We start from the raw sequence: 26422 nt of genomic DNA, 5'->3' as shown, positions 1-26422 counted from the left end.
CGCCTAATCCCAGCTACTCAGAGGGCAGAGGTGCGAGTTCAAAAAAGAAAAGAAGACCAAGACAACAACATCTTACAAACGACAGCCCGGATGAGATGTGGGAGCGAGCGCGGGCGGCGCTGGCCATGACTGTGGCCCTGGGTGCAGGAGCGCAGCCCGGGACACAGGCCGGGGCTCCCTGGGATTCAGAGGATGGGCTCCCAGGCAGGCCTCAGCCACCTGAGGGGGAGGGCAGGCGGGATGGGCTCCCAGGGTTGGGAGGAAGGGCACCCACGGGAGTCCCAGACTCTCAGGAGGCTTGCCTTTTTGTTTTCCTCCTAGTCCTTTGGTTTGAACTCAGGGCCTTACACTCTTGATGGGCTTCCTTGCTCACAGCTGGCATGCTACCACTTGGGCCATGCTTCCAGCCCAGCTTTTTGCAGGTTAACTGGAGATGGAGCCTCCAGGACTTTTCTGAGTAGGCTGGTGGCTTCACATTTTGATTCTCTACATTTCAGCCTCTTGAACTGCTAGGCTAGGATTGTAAGTGTGAGCCACCTGCTCCCGGTTCACTGTTTGTGTGTGTGAGTGTGTGAGTACATGTGTGCATGTGTGTGGGTGTGCGCATGCTGGGTCTTGAACTCAGGGGCTGGGCACTGTCCCTGAGTTTTTTTTTTTTTTGCCCAAGGCTAGCACTCTACCACTTGAGACACAGCTTTACTTCAGGCTTTTTGCTGGCTAATTGGAGATCAGAGGCTCACAGGCCTTCCTGCCTGGGCTGGCTTAGAACTACCATCCTTAGGTCTTGGTCTCCTGAGCAGCTAGGATTACAGGCGTGCCTTTTAAAGGCAGGCTAGCCCCAGGGTCACAGGCAGCCTTCTCGGGACGGCTTTCCTGGGTTCCTCAAATACGCACATGACCCTTCCCACACCAGATCCAGTTTCCTGCGGAGCAGCTGCTGAAATAGATAGGGCACTAGGAGGCAGGGATGACATCACTCAGAAATTCCAAGGAGCCGAGGTAATGATGAAGCCATCCAGCTTTAGAAAAGGGATGTTCTAAAGTGCAGCCAGCCCGGCTCTCTGTCTGCGCTCTGATGTAGGTTGGAGGATTACTACAGCAACACTCCAAGCTCACACTAAGGCCTCCACGACTCGTCCCCCTTCAACCTGTGTGGCCTTTCCTCTGCAGGCCACGCCTGTCCAAACGCAGACCTCTGAGCCCACAGGCCGGGCCAGGCCCTCCCGCTCCCCAGGTGTCCGGCAGCTACTTGATCTTGAGAGCTCCCACACTCTCCTCATGCCCTCTGGGCAGGGGAAGGGGCCAGGGGTGCACTATACTTAGACTCTTAGCACCTTATAAACATGGGGCCCGGCACAGGGTCAGGCCCATCAGGAAGAGCCGGCCTGCTGTGTGGACTCCGTGGGTTCTCCGACCTGAGCAGGGTGGGTGGCTGGCACTGCCCTTCTGCAGCCCCTGGCTGAAGCCCCGTGTCAAGTTTGAAAGGAGCTCCAGCGCTGAGTGGCTGGACACCTAGCAGGAAGGGGGGCCTCTGTGGCAAGGCCCTGGGAGCACAAGGGGGCTGGGAACGGGGCCTCTCGGTGGGGAGGACAGAGGGAAGTGTGAGGCAGGGAGGGGCACAGGGCCTGCGGGGGGCATCTAGGAAGGAGGTCCGAGTGGTCTGTGCTCCCAGCTGAGAACACCTGTCCGGAGGGCTGCAGCGAAGCCCTGTCCAGGTGGCAGATGCCCCTGCACCTGCCAGCCTTGCAGTGCGGACACGCAACGCGATAGCCTGTCAATGAGCCCTGGCTCCCCGGCTGTCGCCCGGCGGCGGGTGACACTGGCACCATCTGCTCCCGGCTGGGGCACGCGGGCATCACGTGCTGCCTGTCAGCCCTGGTAGGCGGGGGCAGTCTTCTCTTTCTACTTTCTGCTTTAAAAAAAAAAACCTGACAGCACGGGGCACGCAGCGGGAGTTCTGACAGGAGGGGAGGGCGCCTTTCCCAATGCTCTGCAGTGTTAAAAATGCACATAAAGTAGCTGGCTTGGAAAGAGGAACTGGAGGTGCAAATAGTTCAACTCAACAGCCCCCCCCCCCCCCCGCCACAGAGCACTTCCACACCCCAGAGTAGACACTGGCTCCCCAGCCCGGCCCCAGGGGCGTCCCGGCTCCCAGAGCCAGACACCCCATACCCCCCCAAGCCAGAGCCAGTGGGTGGCAGTGCCTGGCTTGGTCTGGGGTGCAGCCCTGCCCTGCTGAGCCAACCTCGGTGGCCCGTTCCCAGGTCAGAGGAGCTGCTCCAAGCCCTGGACTGCTCAGCATAGGAGTGGCAGAGAGCTCAGGGAGGGGCAGCAGGGATGAAGTGCTGCTGGAGCAGTGGACAAGGACCCCCCCCCCCAGGGCAGGGCATGGGCTGGCACCTCTGGTGATGTTCTCCCCAGTGAAGGAGGGGAGCAGGGGAGACAAATGTAACTGTCCTTGTGGGCTCAGAGGGGGGGCTTTCTGGCTGACACCAGGGGTGGAAGTTTTTTAATTATGATTCCTCTAAGCGGGCCCTTGCAACAGTCCACAACTGGGATCTAGCCACTCCCTCCCAGTAGGTGGGGCCGTGGGGGCGGGGAGAGCACCGCCAGTAGGTGGTGTCCAGGAAGCAGAGCTTCCAGCTACCTACTACTTCTCCTGCCCTTGGTAGGTAAGCTGCGGCCCTGCCAGCTCCACCTCTGCTTAGGTGTCCCACAGTCACCAAAGCTGGTCAGCAGGACACAGGCAGGTGTCGCTCTATTTGGTGGCAGCCTGTGCTGGCTTGGCAGAGAAGGCTGTAGCAAGGGCCTTGAGATTCCCGCCCTGCTCTCCTCCACAGGGCTCTCCTGGATGTGAGGGAGTGAGGGACAGGCATGGGGTGTAGCCTCACCTCAGGGTCACCAGGCCCAGGCCAGTGCCTGTGGGCATCAGGACCCAGGCACAGAAGGACGGAACAGGAGCCCTGGTGACCAATCACGTCGGCCCAGTGTTGGCTGAAGTTGCACCAGCCTGAGCCACACAGTCACACGATGGTGGCGGTCACTTCCTGTGGGTGTGGCTCTGGTCAGAAGTGACCAGAGAGAGCCTGCGTCCCAACCCAAGGCACTGGTCACTGAGCCCTGGGGGTGTGGGGCACATGGAGACCACGGTGGGGTGGACAGGGCATCAGAGGCCCAGGGCCTCGGGTTCTCGAGCGGTGCACCAGACTCTGCCCAGCGGCGACTCAGAAACCATGTCGGTGCATCCCACCTGGAAAACACTAGCTGGGAATTCTAGTGCTGGAGCAGCCCCGGGAACACAGCTAGGCAGGGATGTGGAGGGGCTGGCTCCCAGGGAGGGGTGTCCTCCAGACCCTGCCCCGACCTGGGCACCCCGCCCCCGTGACCCCTATGACCCCACAATAACCAGCAATCTCACGTGTCGCTGTGTTTTTGATGGACAATGGAAAGGATAAAATGGAACTGAAACCAAAATACTTTTCTAGTTAATTTGTACAATAGGCACATCTAACGCGTTTCCTTCCCCTCGCCTGACTCCGCTCAGGAGGAGGAGGAGGAGGAGGAGGAGGAGGAGGTGGCGGCGGTGGCGGCCGCCGCCTCTGAGGTGGTCGGTGAGGCGTTGCCAACGCGATTAGGAGCAGCGCGGCCCCAGGTGTCTGCTCGCCCGGGCATGTTTACCATACCTGGCTCATCCTTTGTCCAGGAGCAGAACACAGACACGCATGCACAGCCCGCCCCCCCCCCCCCCGGAAAATCAGGGTCTGCTCAGCCATGTGAGCGGCAGCGCTGCCGTTCCTCCCCAGGGGACTGCAGGCCACAGGCCCCCAGCACCCTCGCTGCTCCTGCTGCCCCAGAGGCCTCACTACAGACAGCTGCCCACACTGCGCATATGCAGATTGAAGCTCCATGCCGCACAGCGGGCCCCTCGCCCTCCAGGGCCTGGCCTCACCTGTGCGGAGGAGACCCCTGCCGCTGTCCCCCGGCCGGCCGGAGGTCTTGGAGAGCTTGTTGGCCGACACCTTGTAGAGGACCCCTCCGATGCAGCGGTAGCCTCTGCTCCGCCACCGAGGGGAGCCGGAGGGGGGCTTCCCACCCCCGCTGTGGGCTGGGCGCAGGCGATTCAGCACCAAGGACCTGCAAACACAGCAGAACAACCGTCAGATGCGGACAGGGATGGGCGAAGCCTGGCTACACAGAGCCCAGTTGGAGCACTTGCTAGGAGACCTCGGTCCCCTGCTCCCTGGCGGGGACACTTCTGTGACAAGGAGTCCCAGGAGTAGCTAGGAACTCACGAGCCCTCAAATGGTCCTGGGGAGGGGCTGGCTCCCTCCTCCAGGGTGGCTGCCCCGACGCCTGCCTCTGGGCAGCAGGGCAGGGCTTGGGGCCTCTCTCCCAGTGCTGCCCTGCGCCATTGCCAGGGGCGACCATCATCCTGGCCTCCCTCTGTCCACCTTAACTCAGGCCCGGCTCCACTCAGCTGTCTGGAAATGCTAGGGCTGGCTCAAGTCTGAGGGCCAGGAGGGCTGAGGTGGCTGCAGGTTAGCGGCCAGGGGAGTAGTGAGCCTTGAGCCCAGTGGCTCCCTTGCTGCTGTCTTCCTTCCCTCTTCTTGGGCACCATCCTGCCACACAACCCACACTCCCCGTGGAAGCCCAACTGCACCGTAAGCTAGGGACAGGCCCCTTTGCAGCCACCACGCAAAAGAAAAGCCCTCTGCCATGCCCCCCCCCCAGCAGCCCTTGCCCCTCTGTGACCCCTGCAGGTGTTCCTTGGGGAGGGAGCTCAGCACCCAGCAAGCAACTGAACCCAGAAGGCTCGGCATAGTGCCAGCCCTTCAGATGCATTTCAGTAGTAACTTACTTGTGCAAACTGAGCTTAATTCCACATTAACTCAGCCTTTGCTGGCCATCGGCCTCATATACTACTCCCACTGTCAGGAAGGTTGGCCAAACTGCTCAAGCGGGAGGAGAGGGCAATGGACGCAGCCTGGTACAGGGCTATGCCCTCTCCCTCTGGGGCCTTCATTCTGTCCTCCCCGGCCCTGATGGCTCAGCTCCCAAGGGAAGCAAGGCTAGGGAAATAGTATCCTCCCAGAAGTCCGCAGCTGCAGGGGAGCCACTGCTAGCCAGCACGGCCAAGGAGGGGTCCCCTAGCCCTAGGCTGCCCAGCAGCTGCAGGCAAGGAGCTGCTTGCCTGTCTGCACAGGGAGTGTCATGGGGGCCTAGCCATGGCACCAGCAGTGCTGCCCACCCTGCTACCAAGGGCTGCAGAAGCAGGGTGCTGGGAGGAGCCTGCTCTGCACTGTTCCCACCAGCAGCACAATAGCCCCTGTGGGCCTCGGTCTCCCCGTCTGCAAGGTGGAGTAACTTGCCAGCCAGCAGCCTTGGAGGAGCATTAGTGAGATAATGTGAACGAAGCAAGCCAGCACTCAAGGGACCAAAGCTGCGGCGTGAGTACTAGCTCGGCAGGGAGGCCGCAAAAGGCACTTAACCCAGTTTCTCTTAATTAAAATTCAAGTTCACAAACGCCAATCTTGAAGGCAAAGAGTCCTGCCAGGGGTCCGGGCTGTGATCAGCCTGCTGCTCCCTGCTCCTGTACCACACAGGGTACCACCTCGGTAGGAGAGGGGCATCCTGACACCTTGTGCCAGGAAAGCCAGCCCGGCTTGGACCTCCAAGCTCGTGGCAGAGCGTGGGACCCCAGGGTTTCCGCAGCCTCACGAGACCCTGCCTTTGCTCTTTGCTCTTTGGTGGCAGCTGGGCAGAGCGGATGTGATAGAAGGCAGACTCTACCCACCTGTGATACTCAGAGATGGCCCTGGCCCTTAAGGGGCACTCAGCCTGACCCCAAGTCCCCAGTCAGGGCTGAGCCCAGACCCCTTGCCGCCTCCAGCACAACTATGTCCCCCAGCCTGGGGACAGTACTGGGAGTGTGAGGTGCTGATGGCCGGAAAGCACCGCCCCGCAACCCTAGCTACCCCAACTGAGACCGGAGGCCCGTCCTGGCCCTCACCGCCCCGGGCTAACCCAGCCTCTGTCTTGTGAGCCCTGCCTGGGGCCCATGCTGCCTCTGCTCTCCCAACACCTCTCCCAGCTTCTGCTCATCCAGAAGCCCGAAGGACAGTGTGCATGGTGGCCGTGCTGGCCATCCACCTGGCCCGGCCCTGCAAGGACTCAGCGATGAGAGAGTGCCTCGCCGAGGCTCCTTCGACCCTCCTGCAGCGTCCTGGGGAGCTGATGTGAGATGCCTGCCTCACCGCTCCTGGAAGAGAGCCAAGTTAAAGTGACCCAAGGCAGGCACAGAGCTGGCCAGCCGGCCGCCAGCGCTGCTCATCTCCGATTCTGAGGCCCCACCCAGAAGGCACGCAGGCTGTCAGGGCTCAAGTCCCCTGCGTACACACGGTACTCCAGGGGACACACCAGGTGCGGGTGCCTGGTTTTGGGATGTGTGTGTGTGTACTAGGGTTTGAACTTGGGGCTTTGTATTTGTTAGGCAGGCATTCTATCTCCAGTTCTTTTTGTACTGGTTATTTTTGCTTCCTGCCCAAGAATGTGCCTGCGCTGCAATCGTCCTATCCGAGGCCTCCTGTGGTAGCTAGAGCTACAGGCACATGCCACTCACTGCTCTGAGGCGAAGTCTCCAAGACTTCTGCCCACATCAGCCTTACACTATGATCCTACCAACCTCAGCCTTCCAAGTAGTTAAGAGTACAATGTGAGACACCAGTGGCACCCAGTAGAAGTCTATTTTTCTTTTTTGGATGGAGGGGGGTGGAGGGGGTGCCAGTCCTGCGGCTTGAACTCAGGGCCTGGGCACTATTTCTGAGCTTTTGTGTTCAAGGCTTGCACTCTGCCAGTGGAGCCAAGCCACAGCTCCACTTCTTGCTTTTTGGTAACAGTTAATTGAAGATGAGAGTCTCAGACTTTCCTACCCAAGCTGGCTTTGAACCATGGTCCTCAGATCTCAGCCTCCTGAGTAGCTAGGATGACAGGCGTGAGCCACCTGCACTGGGTGAAACCATCTCATTAAGGCCCGCATTTCATATACGACAACAGAGCTGGGAGGCGTGGCTTGTGTTTCAGTTCTTTCCCGGACAGAGCAATGTGTCACCTCCTCTTACCCCCTAAAGACCACCCACTGGATTTGGGTGGCGGCTATGGGACATCAGTAGGTACACTTGTACAGGATGGAGGTGTAGCAGCCAGCTGTCAGGCCACATGTACACGCACATGCACACACATGCACATGCCTGCAGAGCTCAGGGCCTTCAGCCAACAAGGAGAATCTGCATGTTGGGGTGCTGATGTAGGTGGTGAGTGAGAGTCTGGGGAGGCCCCGTCAGGCCTCTGCACCATGGCTCAAGGCAAGGCCTGCCAGCTGCCAGCTGAAGATCTTCCGCAGGAGGCTGCGCAGGCCTCGTAGCTTTTTCCTGCCCCGGGTGTCACAGCACTCCAGTAAATTGTTACCCTAATGGAGAGGACAGCCTTTGGAAACGAACTGTACAGAGAAGAGGGGATAAAATTAATGAGATAATAGCGGGCCAAGGCCCCTGCGAGGGCCTGCCCTCACGGTACGGCTCTGTAATTCCTTTTCTGCAATGGGAGCCGCAGATCTAAAGGCTTCTCCCATCCGTCCGGCAGGCCCATGCCGCCAGGAAATTTCATTAACGCTGGAAAATAGGAAAGGTATTAAGCGTGGATAATGAAGGCCAGGGAGGGAACAGTGCCTTAAGATAGTCTTCTTTCTCGCCTTTGTAATGGGAGGCATGAACTTTCCCTTCAAATCCATTTCTAATCCATTTGAAATACTACAGCAAATTATCTTTCCTTCAGCCCGAAAGCGGCCAGCCAATTTACTCCGAATAGAAGTGACAATGCCCCAGGATTTATCACCATAACCTTGACTACACCAGGGCGAGGCTGGGCCTCCCCTCTCCCCTGGGGGGGCACCGAGGACGGGCAGGGGTGGGGAAGATAACATTTTACATCAAAAGCAGTAGTGATGAGAGAAAGACACACACACCACAAAATAGGTAGACAGATATGTGGCTATGAGTCTACTACCTTGAGAGCAACAGAAACTTCCAGGCCAGAGGCTGTCCAGGTCAGCGGAGGAGCAGTGTGGGTTACTCAGGTGGCTGAGTCTCAGATCACTACTTTGGAGGGGTCTGAGCATGACAGAAGACCTCAGCACTGTTCCCAGTGGCAGCAACAGTCCACATGCTGGTGGACAGTTCTCCGTAAGCCCTGCCCTCCCACGAGATATCCACAGCCCTCCGCGAGCACTGCCCTCCCGCAAGAAACCCGCTGCCCTCCCGCAAGACACCTGCTGCCCTCCCGCAAGAAACCCGCTGCCCTCCCGCAAGACACCCGCTGCCCTCCCGCAAGACACCCGCTGCCCTCCGCAAGCACTGCCCTCCCGCAAGAAACCCGCTGCCCTCCGCGAGCACTGCCCTCCCGCAAGACACCCGCTGCCCTCCCGCAAGACACCCGCTGCCCTCCGCGAGTACTGCCCTCCCGCAAGACACCCGCTGCCCTCCGCGAGTACTGCCCTCCCGCAAGACACCCGCTGCCCTCCGCGAGCACTGCCCTCCCGCAAGACACCCGCTGCCCTCTGCGAGCACTGCCCTCCCGCAAGAAACCCGCTGCCCTCCGCGAGCACTGCCCTCCCGCAAGACACCCGCTGCCCTCCCGCAAGACACCCGCTGCCCTCCGCGAGCACTGCCCTCCCGCAAGAAACCCGCTGCCCTCTGCGAGCCCAGCCCTCCCCCAAGACACCCACTATCCTCCCCCGATACCCACTGCCCTCCCCAAGACACGCACGGCCCTCCCTCCGCGAGCCCCGTTTTCCCGGCAGCCGTTCTCTCCCAGCCCAGATTCTAGGCCCCTTGGCCCCTCGATGTCTCTGTGTATGGGGCCCAGCAGGAACTGACCTGACCCAAGAGACAGATGCCCTTGTCCTCTAGGACCAGTCTCCAGACCCAAAGAGGGCGGCAAAGACAACCCGGGCACAGATGGCAAGGGCCAGGAACCTCGAAGGATACCATCAGGTGTGACCCAGAGGCCCGGGGCACAACTACGCAATTGTGTCCCACTCTTTCCAGGTTCAATAACATCTCTGAACAACACCAGAGGCAAGCTCAGAAGACAGGGGCTCAGCCGGGGGAAGGGGTGCGGGCGTTACAGAGGAGGAAGGGCTTAGATCTGAAGTTCATTTCTTTTCTGCACACAGGCCGCACATGGTGCAGTGAAGAGATGAAACTGAATCCTAGAAGGTAAACTGAGGGGGCCTCCTGCAGCTCCCTGGCCTGCTCTGGGCCTTCCGGCAGCTTGTCCACCATCCCCTCACTGTCGCACTGACCACCACCCCTGGACTCACCCTCTCCCCACAGGCTCAACCCTCAGCCTCGACCTGACTGAAGCAGGCCTCAGCTGCTAACGTCTGCAGATTCCCCAGACCCAGCCTGGCACTGGGGTGAAACTGCACGTCTGATCCAGTCTCCTACCGCCTAAAATGGGTCCTCTCTCCCTCAGGACTGTGTTCCAAGGGGCCCACAAGGCTAGGCCCTCAGTGCCGCCAGGAGCCCTGACCATGTCTACAAAAGCTGAGGCATCGGGCTGGGAAGGTGGCTCAGTGGTAGAGTGCTTGCCTGGCAATTCTTCAGTACCATATCCACAGAAAAAGCTAGAAGTGGTGCTGTGGCTCAAGTGGTAGAGTGCTAGCCTTGAGCAAAAAAAACCTCAGGGACAGTGCGTAGGCCCTGAGTTCAAGTCCCAGGGTTGGCAAAACAAAACAAAAGCTGAGGCATGTCTTCAGGGAAGTCCTCCCCAATTCCTGCTGAGTGGGACCCCTGACCTGGGGACTGTGGTGCATGGCTTCCTCCCAGCCACCAGCCAGGGGCCGAGGGCTCGGGGTGGATGGGGCTGTTTGCTAGGTGTGCTGCTGTGCCATGCAGGTGAGCAGCCCTGCGAATTTATGCAGAGGGAACGTGTGCTGGGCGTGCAGCAGGGGAGAGAGCACTGAGATGATCCTCTGGGGCACAAGTCCCGTCAGATGGACAGAGACCAGAGGAGGATTAGGAGGCTCGGGGTGGGTGGGAGGGGGTAACAGTAGGGGCAGAAGAACGGGTGGACTTGGACTTGTAGGGAACAAGTTCAGGCAAAGGGGCTCAGGGCGGGGTGACAGGGCCAAGACAAGGGGGCTGGGGGAAGGACAGGGGTCAGAGGGCACGCAGGGAGGGGGCTGTGAACTTAAGACCCTCAAGGGCCTGGTAGTAACCCCAACGTGATGGGCTATCTAGGGAGAGTTGTATGTGGGGTCAGGGGTAACAGTGCAGGTGGTGGGCAGGCTGGCTGGGGAGCATAGAAAAGGGCCAGGGAAGCATTTTTCAGGAAATGGAGCATGGCTTTGAAGCCGGGAGCTGAGCGCGGAGTGCGCAGTCAGCAGAAGAGACGGCTTGCACGGCGAGTCCCCAAGTAGGTCAGGCAGAGCCGCCGTGACAGGCATGAAACTGCTTAGCGGGGCTTTCCACCGGAAACGCCAGCCACCCTGCCCTGCCACTCGGCTCCGGGGGAGCGTGCACAGGAGCCTGCGTGTATGTGACACACGAGCGTGTGCAAGCAAGAGACCAGCGGACGCCTGACCAGCGCTCGTCTGACCCCAAGCCTTCCGCACCCATCTGCGGCCACGAAGCCTGAGTGGCACCTGCACCCGGCCAGCCGTCTGAGGCCTCTAGGGTGGAGGCGGTCCTTCGGGGGGCTGTAACCCCAGGAACCCAAGTCGCCTCTGAATTGCCCAGGCTGAAACCTGATACCTGGTGGCCAGATTCTCTGGCTGAGGGTCTGGAAGGACCCTTCGCCACCCATATAACTTGACTTCTCAGCAACCATGCTCACCTTGCCCAAGCCTCCATGTCCTGACTGTGGGACACAGCAAGCAAGGTCCGAGCAGGCCCTGGCTTCTGCCTTGGCCTTGGTACCATGGCCAGTGAGCTGCCCCTTCCCCAGCTGCGCTCCTCAGCATGCCCCGCAGGGTGTGTGCAGAGACAGGCCACCATCTTGGCTTAATAGAAACACTCCCAGCAGGCAGCCAGGAAGGTGACAGGCTGAGACCCCCACTGGAAATTTGGGGGTATCCTGAGAAGAATCCTGGGCTAGAGCCCCAAGCTTTATCTGTACGGGGGACCACCTGCCTAGTGTGCTGTAGTGAGGCTGGGCTGCACGGAGAGAGGTCGCCGAGGGCCGGTGTGGCCTGTCTATGCCCTGGCCTGCAGCAGGCACGGCAGGCCAGCTGGAGGGTGCAGGCGGGTGCTGCGCGTGAGGGAGGTGGAGGGGAGCCAGCTCACCAGAGCCTTGAGCTCAGCCGTGGGGCAGGGCCGCCCAGCGCCGCTCCAGCCGGGCTCTGCTGCCTTGCTCGCGCACCCTCTGGGGGCTGCAGCTTCCCAAGGGACCACACCCAGCCCTGCCCAGCCCCAGAAATGAGTAGCCATGATTCAGGGTGCTCCTTGCCAACCAGCTGGAGGTGCTGGGCAATACTGATTGCACCGCCTCCATTACAAATGCTGCCGCTCCGTTATGAGGGGCCAGGACTATTTTATGTATTTTATGTGCTCACATCTATTCAATTGGTATTTCGATCAATGGATGCATTACAAGCTTTCCCTTTAAGAGCCTAATAAACAACAAGATGGAAAGTAAAATTCTCCATAAAATGACACTTTTAAAAATCCATTTCAGCTGAAGCTATCGGTGTTTTGTACGTTAACTGCAAAAAAACAAGTATTGCGGGGCCCTGGCAGCCTCAGTCTGGAGTGCAGAGCGCAGCTCCGCAGCAGAGGCCGGGCCTGGCGGCCGTGCTGCCGCCCTTGCTGGGCCTTGCTGCTCCACGCCTGCAGTGCCCTGTGAGCTCCACCCCGCGCGGCTTCGGCCAGGGCCCGCTCAGGTGGCTGTGTGCTTCACCCTCTCCTGTCCCACACAGGCTGTCTAGCCAAGCCAGCGGCTCCCTGGCTAGAGTGGTTGACCTCACAATCTAAACACAGCCAGGACAGGGTGAGTCCATCACATCAGGGAACAGGCAAGGCTCAACAGAGCACACTAGAATGAGAGGAACAGGTAGCTAATTATGAAATAAATACACACGAAAATCAATAACCTTCTAAGACATCAGCAAAAACAAGGTGGAACACACAAGGCAGGAAAGCAATGAAAACTCTGACAAACCTCAGCCAGCAAGTCGCGCCCGGGGGGGGGGGAAGGGGGGGGCGGCGTCCCCACCGTGCAGGGACGCGGGGCCACCCAGCCCTGCGCAAACCTCAGCCAGCAAGTCGTGCCCTGGGGTGGGGGGCGTCCCCACCGTGCAGGGACGCGGGTGGCCTGCGCGAACCTCAGCCAGCAAGTCGCGCCCTGGGGGGGGGGGCGCGTCCCCACCGTGCAGGGACGCAGGGCCACCCAGCCCTGCGTAAAGTGATAGCGTGCAGTGGCGCTGACTCAGAGGACGGACTGGAAGAAAGGCTGGCGAAGGTCACCAGAAGGACAAATGTGAGGAGCAACTAAAGTGGAGAGACGGGCCCAGGCTGCCATCGAGGACAGGGGGGTTAGAAACAGTCCCGGGATCTGCGGCCTCGGCAGCAGCTGATGGCCTTACACTTGAGCTGTGCAAGGGGCTTCTTCCAATAACGTTACTTCCCTGGGAAACAACTGGCCACAAATAAAAACCAACTCAAGTCTAGAGCCAGTGGTTCACACCTGTAATACTATCCACTCATGAGGCTGAGATCTGAGGATCGAGGTGCAAAGCAAGCCTGGACAGGAAAGTCCCTGGGTTTCTTATCTCCAGCTAACCACCAAAAAGCCCAAAGTAGAGCTGTAACTCAAGCAGAAGAACACTACCCTACCACTAGCTCAGAGATAGCACCCAGGTCCTGAGTTCAAGCCCTGGAACACCAACACAGAAAACAACAACAAAAAGTTAACTCAAGAAGAATTATAGGGCTGGGAAGGTAGCTCAGCGGTAGAGTGCATGCCTTGCAAGCATGAGGCCCTGGGTTCCATTCCTCAGCACCACATAAACAGAAAAAGCCGGAAGTGGCACTGTGGCTCCAGTGGTAGAGCGCTAGCCTTGAGCTGAAGAGCTGAGGGACAGCGCCCAGACCCCAGAGTTCAGGCCCCATGACCGGCAAAAAAAAAAAAAAAAAAAGAATTATAGGTTTAAATGTGGCTATTCCAAGTTACTGGAAGAAGCCATGGACTTGGAGGTTGCAACTGTCTCTTTCTTCCTTCTTTGTTTTTGTGCCAGCCCCAGGGCTTGGGCCCTGTCCCTGAGCCTCTATGTGCTCAAGACTAGTGCTCTACCAGTTGAGCCACAGTGCCATTTCTGGCTTTTTCTGAGTAGTTTATTGGAGATAAAGGTCTCTGGGACTTTCTTGCCTGGGCTGGCTTTGGACTGAGATCCTTGGCTCTCAGCCTCCTGAGTAGCTAGGATTACAAGTATGAGCCATTGGAGCCTGGCTAAATATTTCTTAAAAGGAATACAAAAAACACTACTCAAAAAAGAAAAGACTGATCATCAGACATCGTTAAAAAGCCAGCCCCAGGGTTGGAATGTAGCTCACTGGTAGAACACTCATGCACAAGGCCCTGGGTTCATTCCCTGCATGGCTAATTAAGAAAAGGAAAAGAGGGAGGGAGGGAGGGAGGGAGGGACCTGCAAGCAGGAGAATGCAAGACATTAAAAGAGCATAGGCATGAAGCAGATGTCAAATGTAGGAAAAAATGTTTGCCAGGGCATGCAAATTAAGACTTCAGTGAGATGCATCACATCATGGCTCCAAGGAGAAAGGTGCTCAGGAGAAGTGGCCAAGGCCACTTCCCACCAGGGAAACCATTCACTAATACTCAGCATCCACATCCACCCCTCCCCACCCAAGCAACTTCAGAGATGAGGGTCCTCTATCCCCAGAGACAGGCCAACAAAGGTGAGAGCAGCTGTTGGCAGCTGCCAGAAGTGGTGCGAATTCCAGTTAACAGCAAAATGGACATGCTGAGCACGGCACAGCCTTTGCCACACACAGCGCCACAGGCAAGCCAAGGACCAGTGGCACAAGGGCCAGCTCGGCCTGCTCATGAAAATGCCACAGACGGAGCGGAGTGCCTGAGCCGCACAACTGTGCTTCCTCACCAGGCTAAACAAGGTGCCGCTGGCTGGTCTCATGGCAGGCTTGTCTTCTCACTGTGCTCACACCTGGCTTTTCCTCCAGGTGTGAACATCTGTGTCTCTCTTCCTATATGGCATCTGTCAGAATGGGTTAGGGCTGAACACATGCAACCCCATTAGCCTAAATCACTCCTAGAGACACATTCTCTAAGTACAGTCACATAGGCTTGGGACCTTAAGCTTATGAATGTTGGTGGGACACAATCCAACCCATAACAAGTAGTAAAAAAAAGACTTAAATGTGCTGGCCAGATTCTTCAGCTCTTATGTAGCCCTGGTAGGGTCCGCGGGACCTGGGTGCTGTGAGTGGGCCGGCAGTAGGGCCTTGGGCACACCACTGGGGAGGGAAGGCTGCTCAAAACCAGCTGATGCACAAGTCTTAAGGAGGAGACAGACCGCAGCACAGAGAACTTTGCCAGTTAATCCTCAAAGTCAAAGGCAAAACTGAAACAGAGGAAAAGGACGAGGGTAACACCCCAAACAGTTAAAGGATCCTACAAATCTGGGAGAAACAGATGAGCCAGAACCAATGCAAACAGCAAACACGAGCAGTGGTGGACCTGGCAGATGATGAACCAGCTGAAGTGAACCCTGGGCGGCACCGTACTCAGCTGTCTCTATTTCTGGCAACAGGCTGGTCAGAAGAGTGATCCACCAGCCTCCCTAAACCAGTGACAGCCTTGTTCGAGGCCTATGCAGTGACGGTAGCGGCGTACCTGCCGTGGCACGAGTGAGACGTGAGTTGCGGGTCAGCCCCGCTGGTGCCCAGCATGTCTGCCCAACCAGCATCCAGATGGCACTTCCCCGGAAAAGGCTCAGAGAAGGGCGGTGCTGGGCCTGGAATCTGGTCTCTGGTAGAGCCCCGTCCTGGTGCCCAGGTTGATGACACACATGACTATTCTAGCACCTGCGGGCACCAGTGGCTAGAGCCCAACCAGCTGGGCTCGGCCATGCCCAGCACAGGGGAGCTCAGGGAGGAGAGCTGGCACACAGCAGCCTCCCTCGGCCCCCATACCTGAGGGCCTGTGGGTGGAGCGAGGCAGGCGAGCCAGGCCGGCCCGGCCGCTCAGCTCACCGGAGGAAGACCTGGGCCCACCCTCCTCAACTTAAGTGTGGAGGGAGGAGCGAGTCATAATTTATGCTCCCCGCCTATGCTTTATGGCTTTCTTAATTCGGCTCCTGCTACTATTAATGTAGTTAATGCTGAGATTATATCTATTTTCTGGCGTCAGGCAGAGATTTATTCAAGCCATTTTTCCGGTGGAGGCTCCCACGCTGTTAAATCAAGTGCCTTGCCAATTAAGTGCTGACTTGGGAAGTGGACGCAATCTTAACAGACATCCCACCGCAAATTACATGGGGTGCCTCTTTGGGGAGGGGGCGGGCAGCCCCGGCACCCTGCTGACTAGGGAAAGCAGTAATGCGATGGTCTAGGTCTGCCGACACAGGCAGCGGTTCGGTGGGAGGTGGCCACCAGCGGCCGCCCAGGGCCAGGACCTGCTCTGCCACACAGAGGTCTCTCAAGCTGCAGCCCGGGCCGCATACCAGGCCAACACTTCCAAAAAAACACCCCTCCCCCCCATGATTAATGGTGCCCTGGGGGACACCTGAAGTGCTAAGACCTCCAATAGCCTTAGCATGAGGTAGAAAGAAGGGTGGAGGAGGAAAGCCACAGGAGGCAGGGGCACGGCGCCCTCCCTCCCAGGCCGGTGCAAGGAGAGAGGAGCCCGCACGAGGCCTGTCCACTGTGGGCTGCAGGTGCAAACGAGCTGCCGCCCAGGCCCTAGGGGGACAATTTGGAGGGGAGGTAGACAGGCAGGTGGTAGGAAGGGACCCGTGCCCCTGGCTGCTCCTGCCCCCTAAGGCCTCCTCTCCCTCTGCCGACGACCCGAGCTGCTAGGGTCATGCACCCCGCTCCCCAGCATGGCATGGCGGGGCCTGAGTGAGCCACTGTCAGGGAGCCAGGACTGTGGTCCTGCACACCAGCACACACTCCGGGGACACAGCCACTGCCAGGAGAGGTGTCCCCGGCAGCACCATGGTCCCCAGGTTCCGGTGCCAGCTACGCCACCACCACCACCAGGGCACACCCCAAGAGACAAAGCATGTTTTAGGGTAAAAGCTAGCAGGTGATATATGGTAGGAGTTAGGTATGATATCAATCATCTGAATGGTACTTTACTACTACCTCTAAAATCAGAGTACAAGTGGGATTTACACCTGTACCCAATGGTGTAAGGCACATAGGTGGCCTGAGTGACGAGGGAGCACTGTGTCTTCCTGTCAGGGTTTCGTCAGGCACTAACGTAGCCGCACACAGGGTCCTGAAAGCCCTCCCTACAGCCACCCTGTCTGAGAGCCCCACTCTCAACCCCAGGCAGAGAGCAGTCTTCTAGAGTCCACAGAGATGTCTCAAAGGACTGTCACTGTCCTCAGGCAAGTTGAGGGTCACCAGTCCCCCACAGGCCCACCTGTGGGCTGTTCACCCACCAACAGAAGAGGCCACATTGTAGGCTGTGATTTCGTTCTTCTTTTGGGGGGGGGGTCGATTGTGGGGTCTGAACTCTGGGCCTGGGCGCTGTCCCTCAGCTCTTCAGCTCAAGGCGAGCGCTCTACCGCTTGAGCCACAGCGCCACTTCCATAGGCTGTGGTTTTGTTTGGCAGTGTGCTACCAGAGCCCAGCGGGGCCCTGCACCTCAGGCTCACCTACAACCGGAACAGGGATGATATCTACACGACAGACCCGGAGGGGTCGTCCCTGCCGTGTCCTTCACGACTATCCTCCCCTCAGGCCTATCTGAAGGCCATGGGGCAGAAGGCCACAAAGAAGTCACCTTCACGTGAAACACATCAGACTCTGCTGCGCAGGGGGCTCAGGAGCAGGTGTGGGCCAGCTCCTCGGAGGCTGGCCCTGATCTGGGCCACAAGCACCTCAGTGGATACAGAGAGTCCTCTTACATTGTCCCAATGCCCTGGCCCTGTGCCGCCACCCACCTACATGCAGCACCCTAGCCCACAGGCCCATCCATCTACATGCAGCAAGGATGCAGTGGACGGTCAGGGCAGGAGGCAGGGCAGGCACTGGGCAGCGGAGCTTTGGCCAGAGGGCAGGCATGGGCAGATGCAGGCAGAGCAACAGCGGAGGGCGGAGGGTGGGGCAGTCCTGGGCTCCCTGGTTCAGGCCTGCACGTGACGAGCAGTGGGCGGCTGTGGACACCCCCCTGGGCATGAGGGCGAGGGAGAACACAGAGGGACACTCTCGAGGCTCCCCAGCCAAAGAGAGGGGCATGCCACAGGGAAGAGAGACAGAGAAGATACAGAAGCACACGGATCGGGGTAGAGGTGGAGCAGGATGGAGACTGGGCCCAGGACTCGTAGACATGACAAGCCAGCAGGTGACAGAACCCCTGGGGAAGGACTGGAGCAGAGCCCCGGGCGGGGTGGTGGGGGGTGGGCACTCACTGCCACAGCACCTCCTGCTGAACTGTCTACCTTAGGTTCTAAAGTGGGGGACCCAAAGACCATGGGTGGGGCAATGGGGTTCGGGAGTAGGTCCCAGGCCGCAATGAAGGATGTGGGAATCTATGCCTGCTCTGCTCTACCTCCCTGGGCCTCTTCAAGCCTGAGACCCCCATCCTACCTGTTCAGGCTCCTGGCCCCTTTGCCTGGCCTGTTCCCTCTCTCTGCCACCCCTCAGATGGCAATGAGCCACAGAGCTCCCAGCTTCATGCTAGTGGCTCCCCAAGTCCACTGAGGGAGGCGCAGCAGGGCAGGGGGGGAGCCAGCTGATGTGGGTGTCCCTGTGGGAGTGGGGGGGGCCTCTGCTCTGAACCAGATGCCACCTTAGGAGCAGCAGGGGGGCAGTCCGGGCTTTTTCCTGCCCAGGAGCACTCCTGCCCGAGCTCGCCCCTGCCTGGAAGGGCAAGGCCCAGGAGCCTCCTGAGACACAGTGCAGGGCATGCTGGCCAGCCACAAAGCCAGTCTGGGGTTCCCCACGAGAAGCTGACCACTCAGGTGCAGTTGCAGTGAGCAAAAGAACAGGCCTAGGCCCAGAAGCCCCAGCTGATTTACTCTCCTGAGGCCGAAAAAGGGCTTCTGTGGCAGTGCCGCTCCCCGTCAGCACAGCACGGGACAGGACGGCTGTAGTCACCTCAGCCACTGGCACCAACTGGGCCCTGGCACCAGTACCCTCCTCCTCAGGGCCTGGCCCCTGCTGCGTCCCACCCTCCGCCAACCAGAGTGGAGATCCAACACCGGCTTTTTTTGAGTGGTTAATTGGAGATAGGAGTCTCATGGACCTTCCTGCCTGGGCTGGCTTGGAACTTTGATCCTCAGATCTCAGCCTCTTTTTAAATTTTTTTTGCTGGTCCCAGAGCTTGAACTCAGGGTCTGAGCACTGTCCTTGAGCCTCTCTGTGCTCAAGGCAAGCACTCTACCACTTGAGTCTCCTCCTCCAGCATGATGGCTCTCCTCCAGCCGAGGGAGGGCTCGGCCTCAGCTTGCCCAACGCCAACTGCAGCGGTGGTGCCTGAATGAAGAGGCTGCGGGCTCCGTCCTGTGCCCAGCACCACCGAGGCCTCAGCTGCCTGCCTCACACACGGAGATGAGTAAATAAATAAATAAATAAGACGCACTTTGAAACGACTTCCAAATTAAGAGTTGCATCCGTACTGTCAAGCCCCTGCCAGCAGCTTCTGTGGCACCTTCCGTGCAAAAACCTATCTCAGCCCATTTATTAGAATGATGAAGGCAAAGGGATCTAAAAATTGCACTCCTTCCTTAATGAGCAGCCGAAGGGATCGGTAAGCATAATTTCAGAGGCCAGTAATATTTTATATAATCGCCGAGCGGTTTAAATTGAAAACCCCCAACTGAATCAATATTTACTGCATTGAAACGAAATGAATAGTAATAAGTCACTAAGCTCCCTGTCCTGTTTCATAAAATAAAAAATTATAAAAATGAGCACAGGCGCGGGGAGGCCATCACATTGGCTTTTACGGCACTTGGGGAGCTGTAACCGCCTGTTCTCATGAAATAAAAGTCTAAAAACCTGCCGGAGGAGACCTGCTTCGATACCACGTGGGGAAGCACGGGGGCCAGGTCGGGAGGCAAGGAGGGGCTCGGGGTCACTCAGCAGGCCCGCAGTGAGACCTGGGCCACTGCCTGGAGGCCGACCACACCCGGTGGCTGCCCTGCTCCTCTACACACAGGGGACTAGGCCTGCGCTGCCCTGCCCCACCAGGCCAAGCATCCCGCTTTGTTTTCTAGACCTGTTTTCTCCAATCCTAGAGCACCAATGGAACCTAAGCAAGCAGGTCTGGCAGTGGACATCAGGCCTGGCAGTGGACACCGACGGTGGCCCCAGACAGACACACCCAGCCTGGCATTTCTGACCAAGAAAGGAACAGGAACCCCATAAAAATCACCTGGGACACAAGCCTGGGCCCGTCCCCCCACACCAGCAGGGGCATGAAGCCACGCAGCACACCCTCGGCAGGACTGGAGAGTCCGGGCTTGGGGCACAGCAGCCAAGGGGGCCAAGAAGAAAGTGTACATGCAGGCGAACAGTGGACATAGCACCGAGGCTGAGGCTGAGGTGGGTAGGCCGGGCCACAGATGCTCCCCAAGTGACAGGGGCCACGGGGCTGCCACAGGTGAGAGGCGAGGCTGCGCTCTCCCGCGTACTCCACGAGACTCCTCACTGGGAAGGAAGCCCGTCCACTCATGAGGCTGGCACAGCAGGGGAAAGGAAGGGCACGGTGCCTCCCCCCCCCCCCCAATCAGAAATGAAGAAAAAAATCACCACTTAAAAGCGTGTATAAGGGCTGGGAAGGTGGCTCAGTGGTAGAGCGCTTGCCTTGCATGCCTGAGGCCCTGGGTTCGATTCCTCAGCACCACATAAGCAAAAAGAAAAAAGCCATAAGAGGTGCTGTGGCTCAAGTGGTAGAGCGCTAGCCTTGAGCTGAAGAGCTGAGGGACAGCGCCCAGGCCCAGAGTTCAGGCCCCACAACCGGACCCAAAAAAAAAAAGCGTGTATAAAATATCTGAATGGATCTTTCACAAAGGAAGAGAAAAATGTCCCGGAAGGAGGGACTCAGTGAATGAGTGTTCTGCATCACTGGTCCCCGGAGAACACAGTGAGACACTGTCATGTGAAGGAAACTGTTGACCGAAAAGTCAGTCACACATGGTAGCTCATGCTTGTACGCCTAGCTACTCCAGAAGGCTGATACAGGAAGGATCACAGTTTGAGGCCAGACCAAGCATAAAATTCAAGTGACTCACTGCATCAGAAAAGGCTGGAGAGCTGGGTGCTGGTGCCTCACACCTGTAATCAAAGCTACTCAAGAGGCTGAGATCTAGGCTGGGAAGGTGGCTCAGTGGTAGACTGCTTGCCTAGCATGCATGGAGCTCTGGGTTCAATTCCTCAGCATCACATAAACAGAAAAAGCCAGTAGTGGCACCATGGCTCAAATGGTTGAGCACTAGCCTTGATCTGAAGAGCTGAGGGAAAGCGCCCAGGCCCAGAGTTTAGGCCCCAGAACCCACACACACACACACACAAAAAAAGTAGGTGATTCAAGGGCCAGGAAAGGTGGGTCCAGGGTGGGCTGAAGCACAGCACCCACAGGAATATGAAATGCCAAAGGAACTGTGTTGTTGTGTCGAAAGAACCTCGGCCAGCCAGGAAGACGGGAGCAACTCAGGACCAAAATTAATGACATCAACTGACTACAGGCCAGTCAGACAGAACAAGAAACCTGGGTCACAGTGTTATAAATACATGCATGCACACAGGCCAGGGTGGGAACCCACCATGCCATCCAGAAGGAAGGAGAGGCTAGCAAAGACGGAGTGGCAGCTCAGTGGGGTCCCAGGTGCTGCAAGTCCTCATATGGCTCCACCAGCAGCTGAGAGTACGGAGCACTGCAGATGTCAGCCAGCAGCTTCTTCAACACTGGGCAGCGCCTGCAAAGCTCTCCTGCCAAGATGGTGAATGTGAGCCTCATTCCAAGGAGTCATCCGCAGTGGGACGTCCCGCCCCCACCGGCCTTCACATCTCAAGCCAAGCAAGGCCACAATCGCCCTTGGGCCTGCAGGTGGGTGCGTGACGCGGAGAGAGGCCCTCAGGACCACTATGTGTGCAGAGCAGCCCTGCCAGCCACACGGGAGACACAAAGTAATGCGGCAAATGGGGAAACAAGTGGCACAGAACATATGGAGCTCCACGTGCTACTGTAACTTTTCTGTAAATACAAAAGTGTATCCAAACCAAAGAGATTGCACTGGTGGCTCACTGCCTGTGATCCTCGCTACTCGGGGCATGAAATCCAAGGATCATGGTTCGAAGCCTGCCCAGGTAGACAGTCTACAAGACGATTAACTCCAATTAACCAGCAAAAAGCTCTAACTAAAGGAGTAGCTCAACTGGTAAGTGCCAGCTTTGAGTGAAAAAGCCCAGAGTTCAAGTCCTACTATGGCACACATATACACATACGTGTGCACAAACAGAGTTGCTAAAGAAAATTAGATGCAAAGAACTAGTTAGGAAAGCGAGTTGGGTGAGCCAGGAACCCTACAACTGCCCCCTGTGCCGGTGCGGCTGACATGGAGCAAGGCGACTGGCAGCCCGAGTCCCCTCGGCCAGAACCAGGGGGCAGGTGACTCTCAGGCAGCCTGCAGCCCTGAGCCAGCCTGGACCTTGCAGCTGCAGCCCTTTGGGGCCCAATGGTCTGTCTGCAGGCATCAGACAGACAGGGCACAGATGTTGTACCCTGGCCAACAGAGCCCTGGGCCGCCAGGGGTCAGGTCACACATTATGCCCACCAACTGGCCACAATAGGACCTGGGCCAGGGCAGCTAAGTTGCCACGTCCAGGCCTATTCAGCCACTCTAGAGCCTCACGCCCCTGCTCTGAGGCCTCTCTCCTCAGCAGAGTCTCTGCCTCGGTCCCTGCCTGGCCGCCTGAGGACTTCCCACAATGGGAGACCTGAGACAAGTCTCACTGGGGCCTCTCCACCCAGGAACTGAGGCCTCTCAGGTCTAGTCTCTACAGGCCAGCTTCCTGGAAGGCAGGAGCCTGAGGTGAGGCTCCCAGTGGGAGCTGGAGGCGCTGAGGGAGTGTATCTGAGTACACACAGGGCACAAGGGAGCAACCGCCTGGACTGTGTGCCAGGCCTGCAGGCCACTTCTGACATGGGCACCGGCATCACTACCCGTGCCCAGCCAAGGACACCCTCCTGGGGACACCTGAAGAACAGTCAGGAGCTAACAGTCAGAACTCTCGGGCTCTGACCTAGAGCCTGACACGTGAACTTGGTAGGGGCCAACTTGGGTAACCGGGCCCCACAGGACCACCCCTCTACCCTGACCCTCAGAGCCTGGGGTGCTAGCCACCCCACCTGCCTGTCTTGAGCAAGCCAGAAGCCTAGTGTAGTCAGATGACCCACACCCAGATCTGCTGCGCTGGGCAGCAGCCTCCGCACATGCCCATTCACAGAGGGACCTTGCCTCACGGCTCCAATGCCAACAACAGGGTGAGGAAAGGGGCCAGGGAGGCTGTGGCACTCCCAGGCCATGGGGAGCCTCAAGACGGGTGGCAATGCTCCACCTCTGCTCCCGGTGATGGCCCTGGAGGGACACAGCACCACCCTCCTGGGGCTGCAGGCCCCGTGTCCTGCTGTCACATCAGGCCTAAGGACCTCGCGTGCTGTTGGGACCAGGCAGGGAACTGAGTTGTAAGACTAGCAGGTGGAGACCACAAGGGAGATGGAGAAAGGGGTTCCTGGTCTGGAGACAGCTGTGGTCCAATTCCAGCCGCTGAGACCTCCTCAAGGGTACCCCTGGCCCCACCCCTCCGAGCCAAGGCCGCCCTGTTGGGACTGTCACCAGGCATGGCTATCACCAAGTGGAAAATACCAAGGGACTCATCAGAGCAGGCCAAGGGGAAGTCAGGACAGTCCTGAGCTCTGAGACAGGGACAGACAGCATTACTGGCAGTAGCACCGTGGGGCATCAGCCCCAAGGCTGGAGTGGGGCCTGAGCCGGGAGAGCAGCTGGCAAGGCCCAGCTCAGCCTCGGGTGGAGGTGAGTGCTCACCTCGGCCACAACTAGGACCTGCTCACCCGCAGAGCCTGTGAGGTGACCCCAAGGTCCACTTTTTACTGAAGGAAAGGAGCAATGGGACTGGGGGCAGACAGCAGAAGCCCTGTGCCAACCCACACCTCTGTTGCAGGCCACCGAGTCCTGCCCTGCTCCATTTCTGGGAAGTGCCCAGCACTCAGGAGGAGGTCCTGCCTCGGGAGGGCTTCCTGTGTCTGGCCGCACTCTTGTGGCCTGATTGGTCAAGGCACAGATTCCACAGAGCAGAGAATCGCTGGCCGCAGCATCCCCAAGGGCCCTGAAAGCAGGCCAGGACAGCAGTGCCCACACTCACTCACACCGCCTGGGAGGTCACATGTGGCGCCCAGAAGTCATACAGAGGCAGTGCGTGACCCATCAGGGCCACCACCACGCCCACGAGGAAAGCCTTCCCAGCAGAGGAGGAGCTCTGGGCCAGCCTTCCCCTGTGCTGTGACACAAGCGCACAGTACCCACACACACAGTCACAGCCCCACCGACCGGTCCTGCAGCAGGCATGCTGCCCAACACTGGTGCCAGTGCTCGGGGGAAGCTGCAAAGAGGGCACCCCAGGCAAGGACTGAACAGGATCCGTGTGAAACGCTGGATCTCAATCCCAGTATTCCTAAGCATGTCTCCAGCTCTCCTGGCAGCTGGAGCTACTCACTCGGAGCTCACCACGGAGCTCCCTTCCTCCAAGCCTTGGGGGCCAGACAGAGCCAGGTAAGACACAGCAGGACGCAGGCAGGCTGCAGCCCTGTCCCCACTGAGGAAAGGGCTGCCCTGAAACATGGCTCAGAGCTGCAGTGTCACAGCCCCTGCCGCAGTGCTGCCCCCGGCAAGCTGCTCGTCCTGACTCTCCTGATGGGCCAGAGCAGGCCCACGGGTCCCACCTGTGCACCAAGCCCTGGCCTCTCTCCTCTCAGCCAATGTTCTGCACCCTCCTCTGGATCACAGAAAGGCCCCACTCGTGACCCGTGCTGCCCTCCCCACCCATGAGGGCTCTGATGCCAGACCGCAACCCCACCACCCCTCCACCCTGGGCAGAAGTCGGGGCCTCAGTGCTCCAGCAGTAGCCACCTGTGAAAACACCTGCCTCCATAGTCCACCTGCTTCCCAAGCACCCTCCCTGCTGGAAGACCTAGTGCCCAGGTTGCCAGGTCCCCACAGATTCCTAGCCCAACATACTCATCCCCTTTGGTGTCTGGGACCCCATCCTGCTGGCCTGCAGCAGGGCCCCAGGCTGGGCTGGGCTGAGGAGAACTGAGCGGGCTGCCGGGGGCAGGGCTGGCGGCACAGTCAGGCCTTTCAGGACTTCCCAGAGGGAGCACAAGCCCTGGCGTGGATCAGACAGAAGCAACATAAAGAGAAGGGAGCATCGCCCCAAACACCCCTTACTACCAGACTCTCTGGGACATCAGGAAAGAGAATCCTGGCTGCCCTGCCATGGACTGGATGCTTGTACCCTCAAAATCTCTACACTGAGCCAGGCGCCAGTGACTCACACCTGTAACCCTAGCTACTCAGAAGGCTGAGATCTGAGGATCAAAGCCAGAAGTGGTGCTGTGCCTCAAAGTGGTAGAGCATTAGCCTTGAGAGAAAGAGCTCAGGGACAGCGCCCAGGCCCTGAGTTCAACCCTACGAACAACAACAACAACAAAAGCATCTCCATAGTGAAGCCCCTGGCTCCAGCAAGACATTACCGAGGTGGGCCCTTTGGGAGACTATTAGAGGTTAGATAAGGTCCTGTGGATAGGGCCCTCAGGACGGGAACGGAGCCCTCACCAGGAAGCTCTGGAGAATATGGGAGGGTGTGACTCTCTCTCTCTCTCTCTCAGCACCCCCCCCCCCGTCTGCCAGTGAAGACTCAGTGAGAAGATACTCCCCAGTAACCAGGAGCAAGCTCTCGCCAAACCCCCAACCGTTTGCACCCTGATCTCAGACTGCTGGCTGAAGAGCAAGAGGTGAGTGCCTGCTGTTGCACTACACACTCGGTGACACTTTATGGCGGCAGCTCTGGCAGCCTGCTGGCTAAGTAAGGCAGTCTCCATGCCAGACAGCGGGCAGGAGGCAGAGCAGGGCGGTGGCTGGCAGGCACACCTGCTCATTAAGGAGATGCTCGGAGGGAGAGTGCTGGCGGGGGCCGAACGCGTGCCGCCTCCCATCCCCGGCTGAATCCTCTTTAATGAGATGTCACTTTGCAGAAGTGTTTCGGAGCCTTTCAAAATCTTGGTCTAAACCTCGTCAAACTGCACAGAGATTACTTAAGATTTACCGCATGGGCACAAAATAAAATAAAATAAAAAGGCAGCCCAGCAAGCAGCAGCTCTGTGACAGGACCATTTGTAGTGGGGATGGAAAAGCCTCCAGATTCATCTGCTTAAGCACAGCAGCTTCTGTTTATTTCGCACTTTCATGTCAAATGAATTTGGAGAGAGAAAAAAAGTGACAGGCAGTTTAGGGATATAAGTCACATTTCAGCTTCAGTTCAGATTAATGAACTTGCTGGAAGCCAGAAGGGCGCAAGCAAATCCACAAATCTTAGAACAAAAAACAAAAAAAAGAATTCCTGCCTGATAGCAACTCAGTCCTGGGCTCCGCGGGGAGCGTCCTCTGACCTGCTCTGTGCGGGGACCCTCTGGGTCCCTGGGTGGGTTCTGGGCCTGGCTCTCCGTGGAGGAGGCCCCACCCAACGCAGCAGTGTGTGCAGTCCTGGGGGATATGCAGGGTAGCTTGCAGAAAGGGGGACAGAGTTCCTGGGGGTGAGCAGTGCAGACTGTTTGCTCTCCAGGGCACAAGATGGGTGCCACGGAGCAGCCTGACCCATGCCAGCACTTCCACCAGCCAGCTGCCGCCCGCACCACGGAGGCCAGGACTGCCACGGCACTGTGGACACCACCCCCGAAGGCACTGCCCTGTCCCGCCTCCGTCCCTGGCCAACATGACCTCATCTACCAACACCCAAAGACTCCTCTGCTCAGGGGCACCCTAGACAGGCACAAGAAGCAACTACAAAAGAGAACCCAAGGCCAGCAGGGACCACCCGCACCCTCCCTCGGTGTCCAGCCTGCAGATCACTAGTGGCAGGAG

The 26422-nt window shown here is 58.4% G+C and overlaps 1 protein-coding gene across 1 annotated transcript in view; it reads right to left on the bottom strand.

Moving 5' to 3' along the window:
- Zc3h3 (zinc finger CCCH-type containing 3) overlaps positions 1-26422 on the bottom strand; it is an 82858-nt gene that overhangs the window by 19787 nt on the left and 36649 nt on the right. The window contains exon 5 of the mRNA XM_042669468.1: positions 3950-4134. Coding sequence (XP_042525402.1) covers positions 3950-4134 — 185 coding nt within the window. The remainder of the gene's footprint in view (positions 1-3949; positions 4135-26422) is intronic.

Source organism: Dipodomys spectabilis, unplaced genomic scaffold (genome assembly GCF_019054845.1).
Source record: "Dipodomys spectabilis isolate Male_0828 unplaced genomic scaffold, ASM1905484v1 ptg000495l, whole genome shotgun sequence".
Classification (NCBI taxonomy): domain Eukaryota; kingdom Metazoa; phylum Chordata; class Mammalia; order Rodentia; family Heteromyidae; genus Dipodomys; species Dipodomys spectabilis.
Note: the sequence above shows the minus strand (reverse complement) of the source record. Positions and strands in the feature narration are given on the sequence as shown.